Here is a 22,364-nt window from a genome sequence, read left to right on the forward strand (position 1 = left end):
CGAGGTTTTATCAGGCGTTGTTCTCGGAGCAGTCTGAAAGTATATCAACATCCGACATTAGATTATTTTATGTTAAATAACTTGGAATTACGATTCTGGCCAGGTTCACCCTTAACCAGATTGTATCAAATATTGTTATGCGATTACTTTTTTACATTGGCTAGACTAGACATATAGTGGAAGAGTCGAGATCTCATAAACATGTTTAACCCCGCCGCAATTTTGCGCCTGTCCCAAATCAGGAGCCTCTGGCCTTTGTTAGTCTTGTATGATTTTTAATTTTAGTTTCTTGTGTATAATTCGAAGTTTAGCATGACGTCCATTATCACTGTACTAGTATACATAATTTGTAAGGAGCCACTTGACGGACGCCTACGGGTGCGAGAGTATTCTCGCTACATTGAAGACCCATTGATTGCCTTAGACTGTTGTCTGCTTTATGGTCGGGTTGTTGTCGCTTTGACACATTCCCCATTTCACTACTCAATTTTATGACCTTCCAACAATGAGAAACCAATCAACCAACGACATACATGCTACTGATTAATGACTATGGTTGGGCTAAACATGTTTGCGGGGCGCTCAACCTCCCAAATCCTCTGAAGCACGATATAGTGATAAACAGGACAACAAAAGTGCTATAGAAACAATCGAAAAATATTTAATTCATCAGATCGATACAAAGGAAACTAAACAAAAAAAACAGCAAATGAACGAATATGGTAGGGTATTATTTATTCACTGCGTACAGATCTGAGGAGTAGTCGCGGCTACTAAACCGTCAAAGAAATCAACTACTCATTAAAATATCATGTGTTAAGATAAAATATCAGTGAGTGATAAAAAACGAATGATTTTAAAATTGGTGGTTTATAAACTACAGATATGTCAAAATTATTACGATACTTACTTAAAAAGGTTTCAACTCCCTCAGGCAAAGTTGGCTTTAGACGAATTTGGCTATTTATTTTAGGTATTTTTGACATATAGCTCTTCAACGATTTTCGGTTCTCATACATCTTCGGATTTCAAATGTTTGGCTTTGAGCGTTCCTGATGAAGGTAAATCCAGAAAAGCGCTTCGGACGCAATAAATTATAAAACGTGTTGTTTTCCATTTTTTAACCAATGAGCCTGAAATGGCAACTAGTTGGTCGTGGACCAATAAACCAATCTTTTCAACATTCCCAAAATCTATGGGGGTTGGCGCAATAAGCGCTTTAATGTGGCTCTCGTCAACTTCGAATGGGGCTATTTCCATAATCTGGAATTTGATTTAAAAATAAAAACATATATATAAACGCAAGATCAACTTCACATAGTCATTATTACTTTTAAATTGTGCAAACAATAAATAGATATCAATAATTCATCGATTTTTTTGTTATGTTTGATTTATATATTCAAAAATTCAAAAGTAAAGGTTAAAAAAATCAAATTATATTTATTGTCAAAACGATATTTCACGGCTGAAAGGGATGGGCAATTCTGTGTATACGAGTTTTTGGTGACCAATCGTCCAATTCGAAACTAAATCATGTACGTAAATATAGGTAATTTGTTTCTGTTCAGTGTCGGTAGCCTTTTCAAAACCAGAGATTTCTATAAATTGAAACTAAAATTCTTTTTTGCAATATTTACATAATTAACTTAAGAGGATAGTAGTACCTTGATTACAACTTTGTACACCAGATGTGCGTTACGTGCGTACACACAAGGCTCGCCAATGAAGCTCGAATAAATAAATATTAAGGTCAAATGAAGTACGTAGTAAGTTTGGAAAATAAAGTCTTTATACATCTTACATTTATGATAGGTTATATTTTTATAGATCCCCAGACATCTATAACCTAAGTGTAATATTACTTACTGTGGCATAATCTGTGTTTATAAACTAATTTTGATGGTAAATCGTATGCCCTTTGATACGGAAATACTGTCCTTTGCTCATAGTTTGGAAATACTTTTCCTTTACAGTAAGTTAATATAAATTACTGTTCAAGTATACGTAGGCGTTTCCGATTTGGCCGTATGCGGTCGGGAGATGTTACTCATTTTACCCTGATGTCCTGAAAAAAAGAATTATAAAAAACTGATTTCTGTATGAATTTTATTACAAGTCATAACTGGTCAAATGTAATACGAGTGGTTTTGATCAAGTAATTTAAATACTGGCTATAACCATATGTATCAAACAGTTGTGTTATGATATTTTGTGGCAACTATTGGGTCGTAGGATAAAATATTTCAGCCTTGTGAAAAAAACAAAGTCATCCCCTCCCTTTGAAATTTGAGAAAATCTCGCTAAGGTTGGATAGATGCACTTACACTCATAAAATTCATACCAGTTTCAAATTATATTGTTGGTTGATTGTATAGGGAATCACAGAAGTATGACTGAAGTTGATCCGTCTTAGACAGTACCCTCCTCCCCTATAAAACGTTTTGGAATTATAAAAGTATTTTATGTAGGGTTTTTATATTGAGAAAGTTGTAGTCACATTCTTGTAAAGTTTAAAGCATTTTGATCATTACACTTGTATAACTTGCTTACCATTATGTTTCTTCGGTGGTATTGCTTTTTCTTATTTGGTAATGGTAAATGATTGAGTTTAAACAATATCAGCTTGAAGCTTTTTCGTACATATGTTCATTAGAATGTGATCTTTCTAAATTATATGTCAAATAACAATATCCATATCTCATTGTTTTCTGGACATCAAATATAATGATGTGATCAGGCCATCGGTCTACCATGGACATACTTTCTGGTTATTTTAACTTTTGACAATTATGTAGCAAGTTTTACAATTTATGTAACATTTTTTTTTATTTCATTAATAAATAATTGATGTTTAAGCATTTTATATTTTATAAAAGAATTATACACACCTGATCTTATCTGTGTGTCGAGGAAAACAAGCTTTCCATCCTCCCTAGTTTTAAGTCTTAAGTATCGGTACAACGAGTTTTTCTTGATTGAATAAATACAGCTTTCCCAGATTCTATTTACATCAGTGATTTCTTTTTTCAGTGAAGTTCGACGGTAATTGGACAGTGGAGGGTCTCCAGTCTGAAGTTTGGTTCATCAATGCTGTCATGGAATACATTTTCACCATCATAATGCCACCAGATCTGATCACCAGGGATAATGAAATCTGTTATTCTTGCCAAATGAGATTGAACAACTGATGATTATCCTGATAAAAGTTTCTTTATGAAGATATTTTTCCTGTGTGATAGACGCTTAGCTTGACGACTGATGGTTGAGTATTGCTTTGCAAATGAGTCATATCGATCATCACCATTCTGGTGAGCATTGTATCGTATAACTGTATTGTCTATTATCCAACCGGGTTTCCTATTTGAAGTGGTAACTATACAGTTTTCTTGTGGTTATCTTCTGGTGTTAATACTCCAAATTAAAAGTAAGGTTATACAACCATAGTATCTGCCGTGGTGATCTTTTCTCCTCTGAGCTGTATGTAAAGTTGATTATTTTAACTAATACTCAAATAAGGTTAATAGTATCTTCAGAAATTTTATTATGCTGTTGTTCAGTTGATACATATTGTGCTAGTTAGTTGTATAGCAAAATGCCTTGCGTCAGAACCCTTAATTTGATTTTTATTCTCAATGGTCTTTGAACAAAAATTTTCTTATTCAGCTTTTGTTTCTTTATTTTCTACGTGGTGGGGTATTTCAGTAATTATGTTTTGTACGATGTTACATATATCATGTAACGGTTCACAGGGCATTACTTCATAGCCTTCAATATTCATTTCCGTTGATGTTTTATCGGGTTGTGTTCGTCAAATTCGTCAGCCATTCAGTAAAGCAAATAAATAGTAACAAAAAGAAAACAAAATTAAACGTCGTGAATACTTTTAAGCTTCATGTAAATTACTTAACAATAAACAGCTATATAAGGCCCCGATAAGGCGATGTAAAACAATTGAATCGAGAAAACTAACGGCCTTATTTTTATAAACAAAAAATGTACGACACCATTCAATGTCCCGTCTACAATACGTTCATTCACACCTTCCACACGGTTGATGTTTAAAAAAATCTTTCTATAGTGATGGTGGTTATTTCCAGTCGTTCCCTTTCGTACGTGTTATCAATCTCAATCTTTATCATATATACCTGTATGATGCAGATGCACCTTTTTGAAATGTAACCTGAAGAAGGAGATAATCTTGTTATTGCTGAAAGGTTTAAGTCTCATTTAAAAATATTTTTATGATAAGAAAAAAATCATGTGCAGCAAACTGCAAAAGTCATGGACATAAAAAGTCACATTACAATAATTCCAAAACTTCAAATCATGTTGTGCAACGTAAATGTTATTTGATTTTTTTTCTAGTTTATATTTCTTTTGTTTAGTTTAGTATAGTGTACGTGCATATCTAGGAACATTCATACAGACTAATTTTTATTAATAAAGTCAAATATAACAAAGGATTTTCCTACATGATTATATAATTGTAGAGGGAAATATATCTTTTTTATAACATGGTTGTAGATGAGGGGATGTATATGTTCTTGCTTTTCACGCTTTTTATTCTTTCTTTATTATTTACATACCAAGAATGGTCTCCTTCTCCTCACATGGAGGTAGGGTTGCAACAGACCACCTGAAGGCAAATGTGGCCTCTTCCTGCTTCTGTGGTTCCTCCTCTGTGCTCTCTTCTCCTATCTTCTTTCCAAGAATTGTTCCAAGAAAAGTGTAAGAATTAACTATACATTCCACTTGTTGTCCGAATATAGGTTGTTATGATGTAAATGGGGCCGTTTCAAAACAGTTAGTATGTATGTATAAACTGTATGGATCCTCTTCTGAAAAATTCTGCTCATTGTCTAGCAACGGTTTCAGCTATTGGTCTTCTGGTAGGATCTGTGTTAAAAAAAAAGAATAATAGCCAATAGTATACATGATTATAGATAGTCTAAATGGTGTTGATTAGTATACTGCAGGGCATCATGTTATGTAGACATGATATTCAGATATATGTACAAGATTTTGTTTATATTGATAGTCAATCTACTTTTAAATAGATATGTAGGATACATATTTTCATATATTTCAACTTTGTGTCAGATGAGACATGTGGTTGCTTTATTCTATTTTAATACACTATGTCTTATATTTATATATGCCATGGGATATACCTGAATTTTTGCTGATGTATTTTAATTTGTGATTGCTGAAACGGGTTTGTTTTTGTTGTCAGTCACCATAAAATTGCGAACAGTAACACAATAACCCTTTGCTACTACGGTCTGTGCCAGGTCACGCCATAAGCTTATTGAAGGGCACTTCTTCTCCAGTAGCTCTGATTCTTTTTTTTCTACAGGTCTACCAATCTTTGTATACAAATGCATGTAAAGCTAATATGTTTGAACAAAAAAGTGTATGATATAGATCAACTTTTAGTTAATTGATTATTATTGAATCGTCACTAAAAACAAGGAGTGGTAACTGTACAGAAAGGTTTTATTTCAACGTATTTCTGATTGTTAGACAAAAGTATTATTAACATGTCAGGTGGCTTAAACTGATGTTGGATTTAGTTAGTACTGTTTTCCTGATCAGTAGACTTATCATTTATATATTGACATTATATATATTTATATATACACTTGTATATTTTTCAGGACATAGTACATGGATATTTCTACAATATTTTAATAGTATATATATATATATATTCGAGAAACTGCCGGGGTACATACGACGTTTATATCCCCAATTGGAACCTCAAAAACGTCAGCATTGTCATTGTTGTTTTGCGGGACTAATTCATTGCTGTGCTTACTTTGGGTTGTTCTTGAGACATTACTCAAACTTTTGATGACATCAAGCATAAAATGAAGCCAGAACGAAACAAGGTTATCTTTTAGAGCCATCAGAAAGTTCCGTGCTTTTTCACTGGAATCTTTCCTTGATTCACCTGGTACTTGCATCTACAAAGGAAAGCTTTCAGTTTTAAAAGTTTTGTGTTAAGTGCAAAGTTACTACTCAAACACTGCTAATTATCTGCGTTTTAATATATAGTCAATAATTAACATTTTCACATCAGTTCATTTGAATAAGAAAATTAGACTTGATCCAGCTTTAATATGTATATTGTTATTTAAAGCTTATAAAGCTACATTTTCAAAGACTGTCCTTGATCATCTGCTCATTTAATTAGTTAGTTTAACTGCTTTTCTTTTTCAAAATATTAAAAGCCTTGTAAACAAATTAGTATTTATTTTAATTCTGACGGGCTGCAAATTCACCTCTTCTGTAAATTCATCATTGGTTACAATAATAGATGAAAATGATGAAGATCTTCTTCGAATTGGTCCATTCTTTTTAATGCAGACACTTTTTCAACTATTTTATATTTTAGTTTATTTTTACGTATTGTAGTGTACCTATTGTTTTAACTTTAACGTAATGATCTGTTTGGTTTGGTTTTTTTTCATGAATAATGTAGTTCAGCTCTTGAAACATCTTGCATTGTTGGAAAAAATAGCGCAGCTTCTTTACAGATGACCTCTGTTTCATAATATCTCTCCCAACAACAATTGAAATGTCAGCAGTAATGGCTGCATCTTGTAAAACAGGACTTTCAAAAATAGACATAAGTGAGGGTAGACAAAATTTGTCTTACTTTGCAGAGTGAAATGTGCCAGTTGATGCCACTCTTATCAAACCAATCTACAGGACCTTAGAATAAGAAGGGGAAAAAGGCATAGGCCTGCAGATTTTTTTTTGAAAATTTAGTGATCACCCCAAGAACCGGTTTGGCCACAACATAACAATTTCAGGTTTATTTACAATTTACACAATGTGTATATATAAAGTATGTTTTAATGAACATATGTTCTCATAGTTTATGACTTTATTCATTATAGGTTGAAAAATAAAGGCAAAGTGTCGATGTATATAAAGTGTCCTATATTTTGACTTTAGTGGAACCTTAAAAAGTATTCAAGTGTCAGATTGTTACTTGAATAAGGTAAATGTCTTTATCCACATTGATTGTTTTACTGTTTAGATAAAGGTATCAACAATTGTCCTTGGTTTATGCAATGCATCAATGGCGGAAATAAGTTGGAAATTTTTACTTATGGTTAAAACGGGTTGTCTTTTGGGAACACTAAAAAAAACTAGGACTCTTCCGGTATAAACCTCATCTATTTAAGCTAAGCCAACTCATTGTTGTTGAGCAAGAACTCAATATACCTCTCCCTGTGGTCTGCCCTCTCAACGAATGTGATTCTAAAGGTTCCATTTTTTTTTATGAAAAAATCATATGAAGTATAACGTATTCTGTTGGTGAAACTCCTTCGTTTGGAACATCTCGTCATTGGATACATCACTTTCACTGGCTTGTGTCGTCGTGTTGAAAGTTGTTTTACAGTTTCTTGTGCCTCTACCTTAATTGAGTGGGAAAAGCCAGCACGGTTCAACAACAAAATGAATTTAAAAATGTTGATATCTTAGATAATATTCAAGTCTTTAGGTTTTTTTTACCCTGTCATCATTAGCTTCATTTAATTGAAGAGAAACAAATCACAGATTAAGTTTTTTTCTACTTTTGATTTTGCAAAATCAGATGTTGTCCTTACTACAAAGGTTTTTGTAAAACCACTTTCCTCCCCTTTCCTCCTTTACGTTTCACATCGGTTATTAAACGGTATAATTTGGATTTTAATGCTGGCTGTTGAAGCTACATTTTCAAAGAGTGTTCCTAATGATCTGCTAAAATAATTAATTAGTTTATTAATTGGAGAACTATTTTTCTTTTTCAAAATGTTAGAAGCCTTGTATACAAATTCTTTGTAAATTCTGATGGAACGGGCGGCAATTCTTCTGTAATGTCCTCCATGGTTAAAATTATTGATGAAAATGATGAAATTATTGATGAAAATTATGAAATTATTGATGAAAATTATGAAATCATTTATGAAAATGATGAAGATCCTCTTCAAATTTGTCCATTTATTTTCAGTGCACACACTTTTTCACCTATTTTAAATTTAAGTTTATTGTTACGAATTGTAAGGTACCTATTTTTTTTTTATCTTTAATGCCTGGATCTGTTTGTTTTGTCTTCTCAGGTGTTGGGAGTGTGGAACTGTGAAATGAATATATCTGGAGATAAACATATTACAATTAAAAGAGTTTTTAATTGAACTTGACCTTCACTCCTTCACTTAATATGAATGGTGAAATTGACATGGTTGATTTTGTTACACATGTACACATTCAAGTTTAAAAATTGATGATTGTCGTCATAGAAAATACTGCTGGTCATGTTTTTTTGTTATCCGAAAATTGGTTTAATTCTTAAAGAAATGTTTGAAAACAAGCAGAACGTATAAAAGTAATGGTTAGTTCGAATAATGTCGAACAATACGTAATTGGGATGCGACTGATGTCGCGCAGATTCAACACTTGTCAACAGCAAAACACAAACGTAGTCCGGCAGTGTGCCGAGCTTTTAAGGGATATCTGTAGGGTTGTTTCTGTATAGTACACAGGACAAATTGCACCATATGTTTATCAAATGTTTTCAAAACATATGAAAATCATATGTTTTTCATATGTTTAGGACAAACATATGATAAACATATGTTTACAATCATATGTTTACATATGTTTTGAAACATATGAAAACATATGTAAGCAAACATATGTAAACATCTGTTTTATGACACATGTAAACATACATTTGTAAACATATGAAAAACATATGCTTTTCATATGTTTTCATATGTTTTAAAAAAAAATAATGAAAATTGAAGAAAATGTAAAAATTAGTATCGAAGCATAGAACATCCCAACAGCAGAGCTTTCTAATTCTGAATCATGAACAGAATGTGAAATAAGTGAATGAGTTATAATTAATAGATAATAATATGAATAAATATTCTTTATATAATTTATAGTTTGTTCTTTATTCTCAATTAGTTTTCTTTATTGATTACCCCATTTTTCTCTCTCTGTACTTTATTAGTTATTATTAATTCTGCATTTTTTTTCTTATTCCCTTTTCTTAAATCCCTAATTTTGATTCCAGACCCTCGTATTACGTACTTGGCACGTAGAATTCGAAAACCGGGAAAACTCGGAAATATTTTCACCGTTATCGTTTTGTGCACTATGACACGCAAAACCATGGACGCTCACGCGATCATCCGCAGCAGTCTACAGCTGTTCATTTAAGTTTTAAGAATGGACAGAGATAGATTCTACTTCTCCTTCTACTTATAAACAGATAAATTAAATTGGGTGACTTGTCGATTAACTAGAAGAAACCGGGGAACGAAACATAGAAATGAAAGTCTAGAGAAGGTCAACGACAACGCAACGAAAGTTCGAAATGTCGAAAGTGTTTTGTTTTCATGGATTACGTACATTTATGTACCTTAAAAAGGCAACGAAAGGTAAATATAATTATGCTCCTTTTTTTTTTTAATTATAATTGGACAAAAGCAGGAATATGTGTGTGCAATTTTTCACAAAAAACTATTTGACTTGATTGTAAACCCGAGAACGATACTGAGGAACGATATTGTAATGTATATATCGATGGTAATCAGTAATTGCATTTATTAATCATCAGTTTCATTATCTATCATAAGGTTATTTTTAAATACATCCCAAATAACCATATTTGTAAACTCTGTAGAGATTAGTTAAGGTACCAGTCTTGTATTACAACTCCAATTTCCGGTGCATGTCAAAACATGGAGGGAAACAAAATAGTGCATTTTTTTCTGAATTTTTTTCTGAACTCAATTTTTTCTGTTTGATTATAGGTTTATGCTGAATTGAAACATATATATAGACTTTCAAAAAAATCTTGCATCTTTTGGGAATATCAATCCAGGAAAGTGGAAGGATATCATGTTTACTGGAAGTGGTACGGCCTAGTAAAAATAGCAAACAGAAAGTAGAAATAAAATGTTTTGACTTCAGGATTGCGTAACTTTTTATTCTTCGTGGCAACACCATCTTTTTTTTCAATTAAATCACAATTTCACATTAGTACATACATGATATGAACATGAAATTTTTTTTCTATGTAGCATTTTTTATTTTTTTATTTTCAAAGATCAGCTGTTTAGCATGTAAGCCTATGGAGCAGTCAATTACAAGACTGCAACCTGCATAGGGTAATTTTTTCATATGTTCACTGCAAGGAAGTAGCTCATGTGGACTTTTGTGTGGTCAGAATGATAACACATCATGATTTAAGAACTTTTTAAGAGAAAAAAATTATGGGGTATCAAGTTACACTGAAAAAACTGAAATTATGTAATAATTATGCATTTTCATACTGGAAACCATTCAAAAGTAATAATAGATATAAAGCACAAAAGTTTGAGTCAAATTGAGATTTTGGTGGTATCACATACATGATTTTCAATTAAAAAGAACATAGAAAGATTTTTTTCTCAATGAAATCTTCTTCTTATGATGCAATTTTTAGTTGCACAGTTTTATTGAAAATAAGAGCAAAGTTGAAGAGACAGCTTCATACAAAAGTACTGTTTTTTCTTTAGGGTTATTATTTTTATGGCTCAATTGTTGACATTTAGGTAGAATATATATAAAATGAACTTTTGGTGAAAAGATTCTCATAAAATGTTCATTTTTCATGAGTCTATACTTCTTTTCCTGTCTGCGGCACTGCATGGTTAATTGAAATTTCCATATTTGGGTTAAAAATTTGTTTAAAAAGTAGAATTTTTCTAAAACTATCCATCATGACATGGATTTTTGTGATTAGGTGTGACAAGTTATCAATATTCTAACCAAAAACACTAACTAGAGTATTCATTTTGTTTTTTCTTGAATTTTATTTCAAATTTTATATGCATTGATGGGTCAAGTACAGTCTAAAAACCATGATATAGTAGGCATGTATAAAGACCAGTATAGTCAAACAAGAGAAAGGTATGGTCTTTCTTGTGTCCAGATAGTTGTATTGTAGCAAATTCTTCAATATGAAAAAGTTTTGGGTAGTTTTTCAATTTTGACTTAAACAAGAGGCCCACTTGGGTAGATTTCATTGAAAAAAGGGGGAGGGGTAAACTATTGAATGTGGTTCATTTAAACAGGAGGAAAAAAATAAAAAATAATAGATAAGCATACTCTACTAGCTCCACAGTATCCAAATAATAGAAAAACATTCATGAAGATAGACTAGAATGAGATTTACAGATCATTTAGTAGACATGATTGATTTCCAAATTTTGCCTCTTTTCAGAAAGGGGAACTGCTTAAATAGTGGGGTTATTTTCATTAATATAGCCAAACAGTTCTAATAAAGGCACTTTTTATGTTCAAATATGGCTTCTTAATGAAACTAAGTAAATGAATTATTTTTTTAAGACATTTCATGAATGTTATAGGTACCAGTCTTGTATTACAACTCCAATTTCCGGTGCATGTCAAAACATGGAGGGAAACAAAAAAGTGCATTTTTTTCTGAATTTTTTTCTGAACTCAATTTTTTTCTGTTTGATTATAGGTTTATGCTGAATTGAAACATATATATAGACTTTCAAAAAAATCTTGCATCTTTTGGGGATATCAATCCAGGAAAGTGGAAGGATATCATGTTTACTGGAAGTGGTACGGCCTAGTAAAAATAGCAAACAGAAAGTAGAAATAAAATGTTTTGACTTCAGGATTGCGTAACTTTTTAAGATCAGCTGTTTAGCATGTAAGTCTATGGAGCAGTCAATTACAAGACTGCAACCTTAATTTAAAAAAATAGGGGGTGCATCTTTACTGAATGAATGGATAGATGTCAGTGAGGTTCTATTACTCCCATTCTTTTCATATAATTTAGATTTATAAAATGTATGCCGGCTTTTCATACATTGCATAGCCAAAGATAATAATGTTAATCAAATTTTTTCCCAAATTTTAATTATGATCAAACTGAGACTACATTTTGTACAATAACACTGTTACACCACAGCTCGGGTGGATTTTGCTTTGTCCACCCGCCCACCATGGGAGTGGGCACCCGGTGGGCAAAATTTCTAGTTTGCCCACTCTGCCCATCCATAGGAGTGGGCATGCCATTTCTTTTGTTTAATCAAAAGACTGGCAAGTACAGTCAATAGAAAAAAGCAGATAAGCATTTGTAATCACTATTTTTACAAAAAAGAGATTATAGCTAGGGTGATTAAATATGTATTCATTATGGCAGATTTTACAATAACCAGGATATTTTATTTTTTTTATCAATCAAAAAAGGAATTGCTGAAACTGTGAAACAGACTGTGAAATGTAGTAATGCAGAATGTTATTCTATTAAATGTGTATTTCTGAGTAAATAAAAATAAAAATTAATTTGTATTTGTGTTTTCTGTCAGATGTAGAGAGTTTTTAATTTCAAAATGTTAGACATTGCAGAGACATGGTATCCTACTTGCCCAAAATCTAACTTATTTTGAGTTGAATTTTAAAGTATAAATCATATGTTGGGCATTATATCATGGGCTTATATTTTAATAAAAAGTCTCCTTTTGGGTGTTTATCACAATTTAAAGGCAGATTTTTATTAGTAAAGGTTAAAAAAGTGCATTTTAATAAAAAATTGCGAATGTTACATATTTTCCGTCCGGTGTGGTATGTCGCGATCGCAACTTTTATTTTGGTTCTCAGACAGTCCATTGTAGTTATTTTTATCTTCGGATTTATGAATCATTGAAAATACCAATTATTTACATTTTGATGACCTTAAGGGGGTCAACGGACTAGAGGAATCAATATCATTGGCTGTTCTATTTTTGCGAATGTTACTGATCTACGTTTCCGTCCTTATCAGGGTCACGTGAGGAACATTATATTTAGATCTGTAGCTCTCCTGTATAGAAGTTGCGATCTCGCCCTGAGTAGAAATGGAAGCTGAATCGGTTGATTCACAGGATGGGAGGAAACAAAAGGTAAGTTGTATGTAATTTCACTGCATGAGGAACTTGTATATATTCCGTCCATCATAAGGAAGTTCGCAACAAATAGTCGAATCAAGTAATTTCATGATAATATCAAATTAAGAAGCTTTTGTTGTGTTTTTTCATCGTCAATCGAGATTTGATCGTATTTTACGAACATTTGAGTCATCCCGTTCATCTTGGAACATATAATATACATTATTCTTGATAAGTTGTTGTGAACGGTATAAGTTGGACACATTTTTATGTAGCGATTGTTACTTTCGGACATAAATTCAATGTTGCGAATGTCGATCTGAGTCTAGTGAGACAAGTACAGTCGTTGCGAATGTTCCCTGAAGACTTGAATAGGTGTTGGGAACGTTACTTATGGACAAAAAAGAAGGAAGTAATGTTCAATTATGTTGCTAATGTTTCATGTTGGACACAAATTACGACAATAAATTCATAAATTTTCCAAAAAAAATATTTGTAGAAACAGTTGAAATATGGGTGAAAAAACTACTAATTTCTGTAAATTTAGTATTTTCAAATAATTTTGAATAAATTTAAAGAAGGATTTTTACATCTATGATGCTATGAGATGGAACAGATATACTATGTTGCATATGTTACGAAAAGACATTTGTTAAAGTTGCTAATGCTACAAGTGAGACTAAATTGCATCTATTGCAATTCTAAAAACATCACACAGAATTTTGAATTTTAAAACGTAACAAAATACTGAGACCGTCATACACTATTGTGGTGTGAGTAACATGGTAAAAAAATTTAATCTGGCAGCAAGAAGGTTAAAATCATATGATAAATAATAAAGAACCAGGGTTAGCATTCAATTTTATTTGAAGGTACAGGGACAAATAAAAAAATACAAAAAAACCCATTCTGATAATTTTATTTCAAGTAATATTATATACATGATATACATGATATATGCCCGCTTTAAATTGTTACATTTTTTTCTCAGAACAACTACATTATATTAAAATATAAGCATTTCTAAAACTTGGTTTCAAGAATTATTCATCAATCCATCCCACAGTGGCTAAATGGTTAATTTCCTGTTTACTGTATACTTTTAGTGTGGTTTCATAAGTGAGCAGTAGCTCACAGATACTCTTGTTTTTAACTGGATTTCTGTATTTTTTTACTGAAAAAAACTTTTGTATGAGGTTGTACAGCCTGTCTGTCACAAACACTTATATTTTTTTTTCTTTTCTAGAAGCATCGCAGCACCATTTGGAGAGAACAGCTTAAAAAGAATAATCCTCAAAAGTATAAACAATATTTAGAAAAACAAAAAGAACACTCCAAAACAAATAGACAAAAATTGAAGTCAATAAGATTGAAAAAGAACAAAACACCAGAAGAAGAGCAAGTATGCAAAAATATCCTAGAAAATCTGAGAATGAGGCAAGCTAAACTAAGACAAAGAAAGAAAGAAAAAACTGAAACACCAATTAAAGTTAAGATTGGATCAAACAAAAATACAAAAAGTAAACCATCAACAAGAAAAAATGTGCAAACAAAGAGAGAGAAATGGAGAGTGGCAAACGCAAAATACAGAGCAAACACCTCAAATTATAAAAAAAGATGGGTTAAGGAAAAGAATAAAAATCGTAAAAAAACAACAAAAGATGATGAGAAAAAGATGCAATTGCCAAAATTGAAACAGAAAACTGAAAAAAGTCATGACATGATAGGATACAAAACAAAGCAGTCCTTGTGGAATAAGGCGTCCTCAGTAAGACAACAGTTGCCAGCTACACCAAGAAAGTTTGTAGATCTTTTAACACACATCATTAAAAACACAACACCAAGGAAAAAGGATGCAATATACGAACAACTGATACAGAAAGAAAAAAAGTATGCAAGCATATTTATGCGTAGAAACATGGCATTTACTAAGGATCTTTTAGATAGAAATACTCTCAGATATCTGAAAAGTTATGATAGAAAAAACATAGTCAGAAAAGCATTGAAGAACCTGAAGATACAACCTAGAAAAACAAGGAAGGATAAATTTTCGAAAACAAAAGAAAACTTGGTGAAGTCATTTTTCCTAAGAACAGCCAGAGTTCTACCACAGAAGAGATATACTACAAAATATGGGCCTGGTTATTCTCTACAAATGACATTAACAGCTGCATTTAAAACCTTCAGAGATGAGAATCCTACTAGTAAATTGAGCTTTTCTAAATTTATATCATTAAAGCCAAAATGTGTCCGACTATTGACAAAAACTCAGTGGAATGTGTGTGTTTGTCCTACATGTTTTAACATTAAATACAAACTTACATGCCTAAACAGAGCTTTCTCTCATCATAAAAGTCCAAGAAATGAAAAAGAGCTAGTCAACTTTTTATTATGTAGAAAACCTGATGCAAGGAGATTTCACCAAAGTAAATGCATTTATGGCATTTGTGAAATGTGTAGTTCACACGAGAAACATTGTAATATTGTACAACATTATCGTGATTTAAATACAGATCAAGAACAAATACGTAAGCTGTCCTGGAACCATTGGGAGAGAAAAATGGGAAGTGATGGTAAAATAAGGAAATGTTTGGTACAGAAAGAAGGAAATGTTCATCAATGTCTAGAGGAATTGCAGGAAGACGTTGAAAAACCAACACAAGGAACATCCCTTGTTAAACATGTATTTACTGCTGATTGGCAACAGTTCCAGTTTAACACGATAAAAGATAATCTTCCTAAAGATAATATTTTAATGGTAATGGATTTCGGAAGAAATAGACTAGTGAGATATCAAGATGAAATTAAATCAGCATATTTTGCTGCAGCTCAGATTACAATACATCCTATAGTTTTATTTTATCACTCCAATGATGTGCCAGAACTGATTGTAAGACATTCTTTAGTATTTCTGAGTGATGATATTACACACGACTCAAAAGCAGTCGAGTATTTTCAAAACAAAACTCTTGAATTTTTGGATGAAAAATCTATACCCTACAAGGAATTGATAATTTTTTCTGATGGTTGTGCTGGACAGTATAAAAGTAGGCACACTTTTGCCAAATTAGCACAAGAAAATGTTGTTATACAGCGTCATTATTTTGGGAGTGAACACGGCAAAAGTGAATCTGATGGAGAGGTTGCTGCTGTTAATAAAGCAGTGGACTCAGTTGTAATAGGACGACGAGCAATTATAACAAATGCTACAGACATGTATAATTGGTGCTGTGAGCATATTGTTTTTGATGAACCAGGATCGAAGAGAGATTTTTTCCTAGTTGATAAAAACATTATCGAACATTCTAAAGAAGACACTGTTAAACCCATTAAAGGAATAAGACAGATACATCAAGTTAACAATGATCCTCAAACACAAGGTGCACTTAACATTAAGAAGGTGTCATGTTTTTGTGAACAATGTTTAAAACGGGACTATGAAAGATGTATAAATTCTGACTATACAGATATTGAAAGAATAAAGATCCAAAATGAAGGTAAAGAAGTTAAAGAATCAAAGAGGAAGACAATTATACAGGGAAATAAAAACAGTGAAAACAAAGAAAATGCAAAATTGAAAGTCAAGGAAAAGAAAACAACAATTAAGAAAAAGAAGGAAACAGCATCATCAAAACCAAAAGTACCTGTTGTTCCACAAGAAAAGAAAACAGCAATTAAGAAAAAGAAGGAAACAGCATCATCAAAACCAAAGGTACCTGTTGTTCTACAAGAAAAGAAAACATCAATAAGGAAAAAGAATGAAACAGTATCTTCAAAACCAAAGGTAGTAAAACAAAGTGTGCCATCGAGGACAGCAGAACAACAACAACCACCAAATGAGCACACAGCAATAGACAGGAAACAATATTTTGATTTAAAACTTCAGGAATTGCAAAGGTGTGCAGACTATGATATCTTACTGGCATTATGTACACAGTTAGATGAAGAATTCAAACAAATTGAAATTGTGATAAATGAAGATACTAATATTGTCTCAAATAATTTAGTAGTTGACCGTGATGCATCAAATTTATTCCCCAAACTTAGACTACAGACAACAAAGTTTGTGAACTATTTGCCAGTGGTGGTGTACGGGGATGGGAATTGTCTTCCCAGAAGCATCAGCACTCTTGTCTTTGGGAATGAAAATAATTTTAAGGAAATTAGAGCAAGAATAACAGTAGAGATGTGCATTAATGCAGAATTATACCTCAAAAATGAAAATCTTATCAAGGGAAACAGTTTCCCCAAGAAGGATGCTTCTTGTCTACTAAATACATATATAATGTTTCTGGAGCAATATACACCTGGAGATAGACTTACAAGAAATGTTATTAGAAGACTTTATGAAGAAGAGGTATTAAACTCGTGTAAAAATGGATCCTGGATGGGTATTTGGGAACTTCTCGCAGTTTCATCAGTATTAAAATGTGAAATAATGTCTGTTTATCCAGATGTACACACTGATGTTGTTCCAAGAACTGTACTCCACAGGCGAATTCTTCCCTTGAAAGAACAAGAAGGTTTATATTCTATCTCTGCTGCTGTAATGTGGTCATCAACTAGAAATGATGGATTCATCAATCATTTTGTCCCGCTCTTACCACTTCATAGACAAGAATCACACTCAGTTAATACTGAACCCTTGATTTGCTTTGATGATTCAGATACTAGTTTAAATGAAGATGACAGTTTTATTAAAACTTTTCTTAAAAATGATGTTTTTATGAACATTGATAATAGTGACATTGATGTCATGTCTGAAGTTTTAAGTAGCCAAGCAAACATAGTTGATGAAAAGTCAGAAGTCAAATCAGATGATGTAGTCAAGTCAATGCCGATCGAGTTTGAAGTTGTATGTAGACAAGCAAACATAGGTGACGAAAAGTCAGAAGTCAAATCAGATGATGTAGTCAAGTTTGAAGTTTTAAGTAGCCAAGCAAACATAGTTAATAAAAAGTCAGAAGTCAAATCAGATGATGTAGTCAAGTCGGTGCCAGTCAAGTTTGAAGTTTTAAGTAGCCAAGCAAACATAGTTAATGAAAAGTCAGAAGTCAAATCAGATGATGTAGTCAAGTCGGTGCAAGTCAAGTTTGAAGTTTTAAGTAGCCAAGCAAATATAGGTGATGAAAAGTCAGTAGTCAAATCAGAAGATGTAGTCAAGTCAGTGCCAGTCAAGTTTGAAGTTTTAAGTAGCCAAGCAAACATAGTTAATGAAAAGTCAGAAGTCAAATCAGATAATGTAGTCAAGTCGGTGCCAGTCAAGTTTGAAGTTTTAAGTAGCCAAGCAAACATAGGTGATGAAAAGTCAGTAGTCAAATCAGATGATGTAGTCAAGTCAGTGCCAGTCAAGTTTGAAGTTTTAAGTAGCCAAGCAAACATAGTTAATGAAAAGTCAGAAGTCAAATCAGATGATGTAGTCAAGTCGGTGCCAGTCAAGTTTGAAGTTTTAAGTAGCCAAGCAAACATAGGTGATGAAAAGTCAGAAGTCAAATCAGATGATGTAGTCAAGTCAGTGCCAGTCAAGTCTGAAGTTTTATGTAGCCAAGCAAACATAGGTGATGAAAAGTCAGAAGTCAAATCAGATGATGAAGTCAAGTCTGATGTAGATGTTATGGATAATAGTGCATTAGAGACAACTGTAGCAGAGAAATCAAGGTATAAGTGAATTACATTTGATGTTAAATTATTAATTTTTCTAGTCAAAGCGTTTTTTTCCCCTCACAATTACTACATTTGTACTTAAATAATTATGATAACGTTTTGGATACTTTTTTTAACTTAAAGATTATTATCACCAGAATCTATATTTAAAAATATATAGATTTATAACTTGTAATTTCTAATTATTACATTGCTTTAAATGAAGAAGAATTTTAAAAAACAGCCAATACAATATGACAATAATTTATCAAATAGTTTATGGTTAATAATTTATAAACAAGGTAAATGTTATTTAAAACAGAACTTTTAAAACTGGGGATTATCTGGCTGTCAGATTTGGAAATAATGTATACCCAGCAGTTGTAAGTTATCAATTTCATCAAATTGTTGATGTTATTTTTTAGCTCACCTTTCCTAAAAGGAAATGTGAGCTTTTGCCATCACTTGGCGTCCGTCGTCGTCCGTCGTCGTCGTCGTCGTCGTCCGTCTGTCTGTCCGGTGTAAACTATTTCATAGATCTTCTCCTCTGAAACTACTGAACTAATTCCAACCAAACTTAAGCTGAATGATCCCTAGGGTATCTAGAATAAAGTTTGTGTTTTATATACCATTTCATAAAAAAATTGAAGGTGAGCGATTCAGGCTCTTGAGAGCCTCTTGTTTTATTTTCTTGGATTTTTCATTCTTTATCTAACCTGACTTAGATTTCTCCAGTGAAATGCTATATAGATCAAGAACAAATAGAAATGGGATATATTTATTGAAAAAACAGGGTCTTAACTTGGAAAATCTTTAAATGCTTTTCAATTTTCAATGACTGCTTGATTGGTACATTTGAAGAAAAAAAAATCGGTCATTATTTTTAAAGCTATCATTTTGAAGTTTAGGTCAGGTTATGTTTAATTTTTTGTTTGTGAAGATATGTACATACATTTCTTGATTTATATCAACAATTTATTAATAAAATATGTGTTATCTTTAAACTAAGAAAGATATGTTCATTGTACGAAAATTTAGATTTATACTTAATGACACAAGATATTCTTTGTTAAATGTCAGAATACATGAAAAAAAAACACATTAATCAAGCTACAATTAAAAAATAATATTTACAGTGTTCTGTTATTTCATTGATTTCATCTACATGTATCATTTGTGTATTGAGAAGTCACTTGTCATTATTTTTAAATCTTGTTTCAGGTGTCTGAATGGCCATGGATTTTTTATTATGCATCTACTAGATGTAATAGAAGGTGGAAGGAGGGAACATTAAAGTACATCATAGCTGAACATGATATTATACAAAAACTTAAACCACCAGAGATAATAATGCAGGGGCGTTTACTTTTATATATATTCAAAGGTAATTTATAATCTGTTTCTTTGAAGGGCTTTATATCACATTTAAGCTACCATATATATATATCTAGTTGGCATAAAAGTCATTGTTCACAGAAATAATTACCAAGAAATTGTCAATTTGATTTTCAAGTGTACCTTAGCATTATCTAGGGTAATCAGTAAAAAAACATGGTTACCGTTTCAGCTAAAACTAATAATGACAACAAAATTTTTAAAACCATACTTCAAGCATTCAGAAAAAATCCCATTAAGAGTGATGTAAATTTGAAGAAAAGTCCTAAAATAATAGTAAAACATTTTTTTTTTCATAATCATATATATTATAAGCAGTAATATTTTCAATTTATTTTCTTTCAGATGAAGTCCTCCAGAAGAAACCGGGAGACAGAAAATGACTGTTAAATTAAAACATTAAATTAATTTTAAGCTTCAGCAGTATTTGAGATTTTGAATGCAAGATGCTGATGCATCTATCATCGGATCATGATTTAATTGACAAAACAAGGTGTTGAGGCATTGATCACTATTGCATATCAGTACTCACTATATATGTGCAAACTGATTTGAAATTGTTTATTAATTTCTTGTTTGATTTTTCTGGCCAGACATGACATGGCAAATCTCAGTAATACTTCATCTAGAATCAATATCTGGCCTTTTAGCTACTAGTATTTAGTGCTTTTGGTTGCAGGTTTAATTAAAATTGGTATTTGCCTCTTGACATGGATAACAGTTTATACTTCATCTAGAATCAATATCTGGCCTTTTAGCTACTAGTATTTAGTGCTTTTGGTTGCAGGTTTAATTAAAATTGGTATTTGCCTCTTGACATGGATAACTTAGTTTATACTTCATAAAGAATCAATATCTGGCCTTTTAGCTACTAGTATTTTGTGTTTTTGGTTGCAGGTTTATTTAAAATTGGTATTTGCCTCTTGACATGGGAAACATAGCTTTAATACTTCAAAAAGAATCAATATCCTGCCTTTTAGTAACTAGTATTTAGTGCTTTTGGTTTCAGGTTTACTCCAATTTCGGATAAAACAATAGACATTAAAATGTGTATACTGTGCCTCTTGTCCTCCAAGCATACAGCATCTTTTAATAAGAGCAAAGGTCGGCTCAGAAATATAGGCAAAACAGTTAGTATAGTATGTCTGGGTCAGTTTAATAATATTTAACTTGTTCTAGTCCATATATGCACTTGGCTTCTAATGGAATTTATGCAATAATTAATATTAATGCATCCATTAAATCTGGTTGGTTGGTTCATCTACTACAAGGAAGGGTTCTTTTTGGTACTCTAATCATTTTGACATGATTATCTGGGTAACTGAAAAAGATATCAACAAGAACGGGAATTTTCTTAAAGTATAACTGAAGAAGGTGTTGCTAATGTTACAACCGGGGTACTGTGAATTGGTTTCTAGTTTGACATTTGATATTAAGACAATTACATTCTGTATATTAAGAAACTATTAACCAGAATATATATAATAGTATAACTACAGGCAAAGATAAACATTACTGTATGCATACATTTTAACTTTTAAAGATGTTGTTGCTAATGTGACATGTCCAAATGTTGCTAACGTTACTAATTTTTGTCTCTGTCACATTAGCAACAGCAGTAATTAAAAACATGTTTTTTTTAAAGAATCTGGCATAAATTCAACTTGTATAATGTTAATATATGTAACACATGAAAATCTTAACTGATTAAAAAAAAAATACTGTGAAGAAGAGGTCAATTTCCTAGCAAAATGAAAACTTTACGTCACATTTTATGTCCGTTACATGTCCAACAAGTTATACATTATTTATTTCCACTAATATATTGGAAATAGTAATGTGTTAGATGCTAATTATCTTCCAAAACCAATTTACTTTCAGAATGTGTTTTAGTTTTAACTCAGGGAAAAGGGTTTAAACCAAAATTTATGCAATTTTGGACAAGGGTGGAAAAGGAGAAAATGTGGGCAACCCTGTTTCATTGGAAATTATTCAATAATCTGGTACATTATTTACTATGTGTTGGAAGATTTAAGCCCTACTGATCATAAATTTTCAAAAAATATAATTTGTTTCCATGAAATGTCTACTTTATTTTTTTATTTTGAAAGTAGGTGACAAAACACAATACTGAAAAATCTGCCTTATATCCCCGTTTTAAAAAAGGGGGCTATACTGTTTTACCTCTGTCTGTCCTTCCATCAGTCCTTCCATCAGTCCGTCAGTCAGTCCGTCTGTCCCATGAATATTTTTCGTCACATTTTTCTCAGGAACTACAATACAAGGATTTCTGAAATTTTGTTTCAGGGTTTATCTAAGTCAGCTATACCGTGTGATGCGTTTTCAGATTCATCACTCGACAACTTCCTGTTT

The 22,364-nt window shown here is 31.9% G+C and overlaps 1 protein-coding gene across 2 annotated transcripts; it reads left to right on the forward strand.

Moving 5' to 3' along the window:
• Nucleotides 1–12,227: 12,227 nt before the first annotated feature.
• LOC134719232 (uncharacterized) lies at nt 12,228–22,133 on the forward strand. 2 transcript variants are annotated; one of them, XR_010107555.1, is made up of 4 exons: nt 12,228–12,968; nt 14,200–18,611; nt 19,818–19,980; nt 20,337–22,133. XR_010107555.1 is itself a non-coding variant. In XM_063582238.1 (3 exons), the coding sequence occupies exons 1-3, from the start codon at nt 12,924–12,926 to the stop codon at nt 19,888–19,890; spliced, it is 4,530 nt and encodes a 1,509-aa protein (XP_063438308.1). In that variant the 5' UTR covers nt 12,228–12,923; the 3' UTR covers nt 19,891–22,133. The 2 variants fall into 2 exon arrangements, 1 of the variants encoding a protein (XP_063438308.1); XM_063582238.1 differs by having other exon boundaries at nt 19,818–22,133.
• Nucleotides 22,134–22,364: the final 231 nt, after the last annotated feature.

Source organism: Mytilus trossulus, chromosome 5 (assembly GCF_036588685.1).
Source record: "Mytilus trossulus isolate FHL-02 chromosome 5, PNRI_Mtr1.1.1.hap1, whole genome shotgun sequence".
In the NCBI taxonomy this organism is placed as follows: Eukaryota; Metazoa; Mollusca; class Bivalvia; order Mytilida; family Mytilidae; genus Mytilus; species Mytilus trossulus.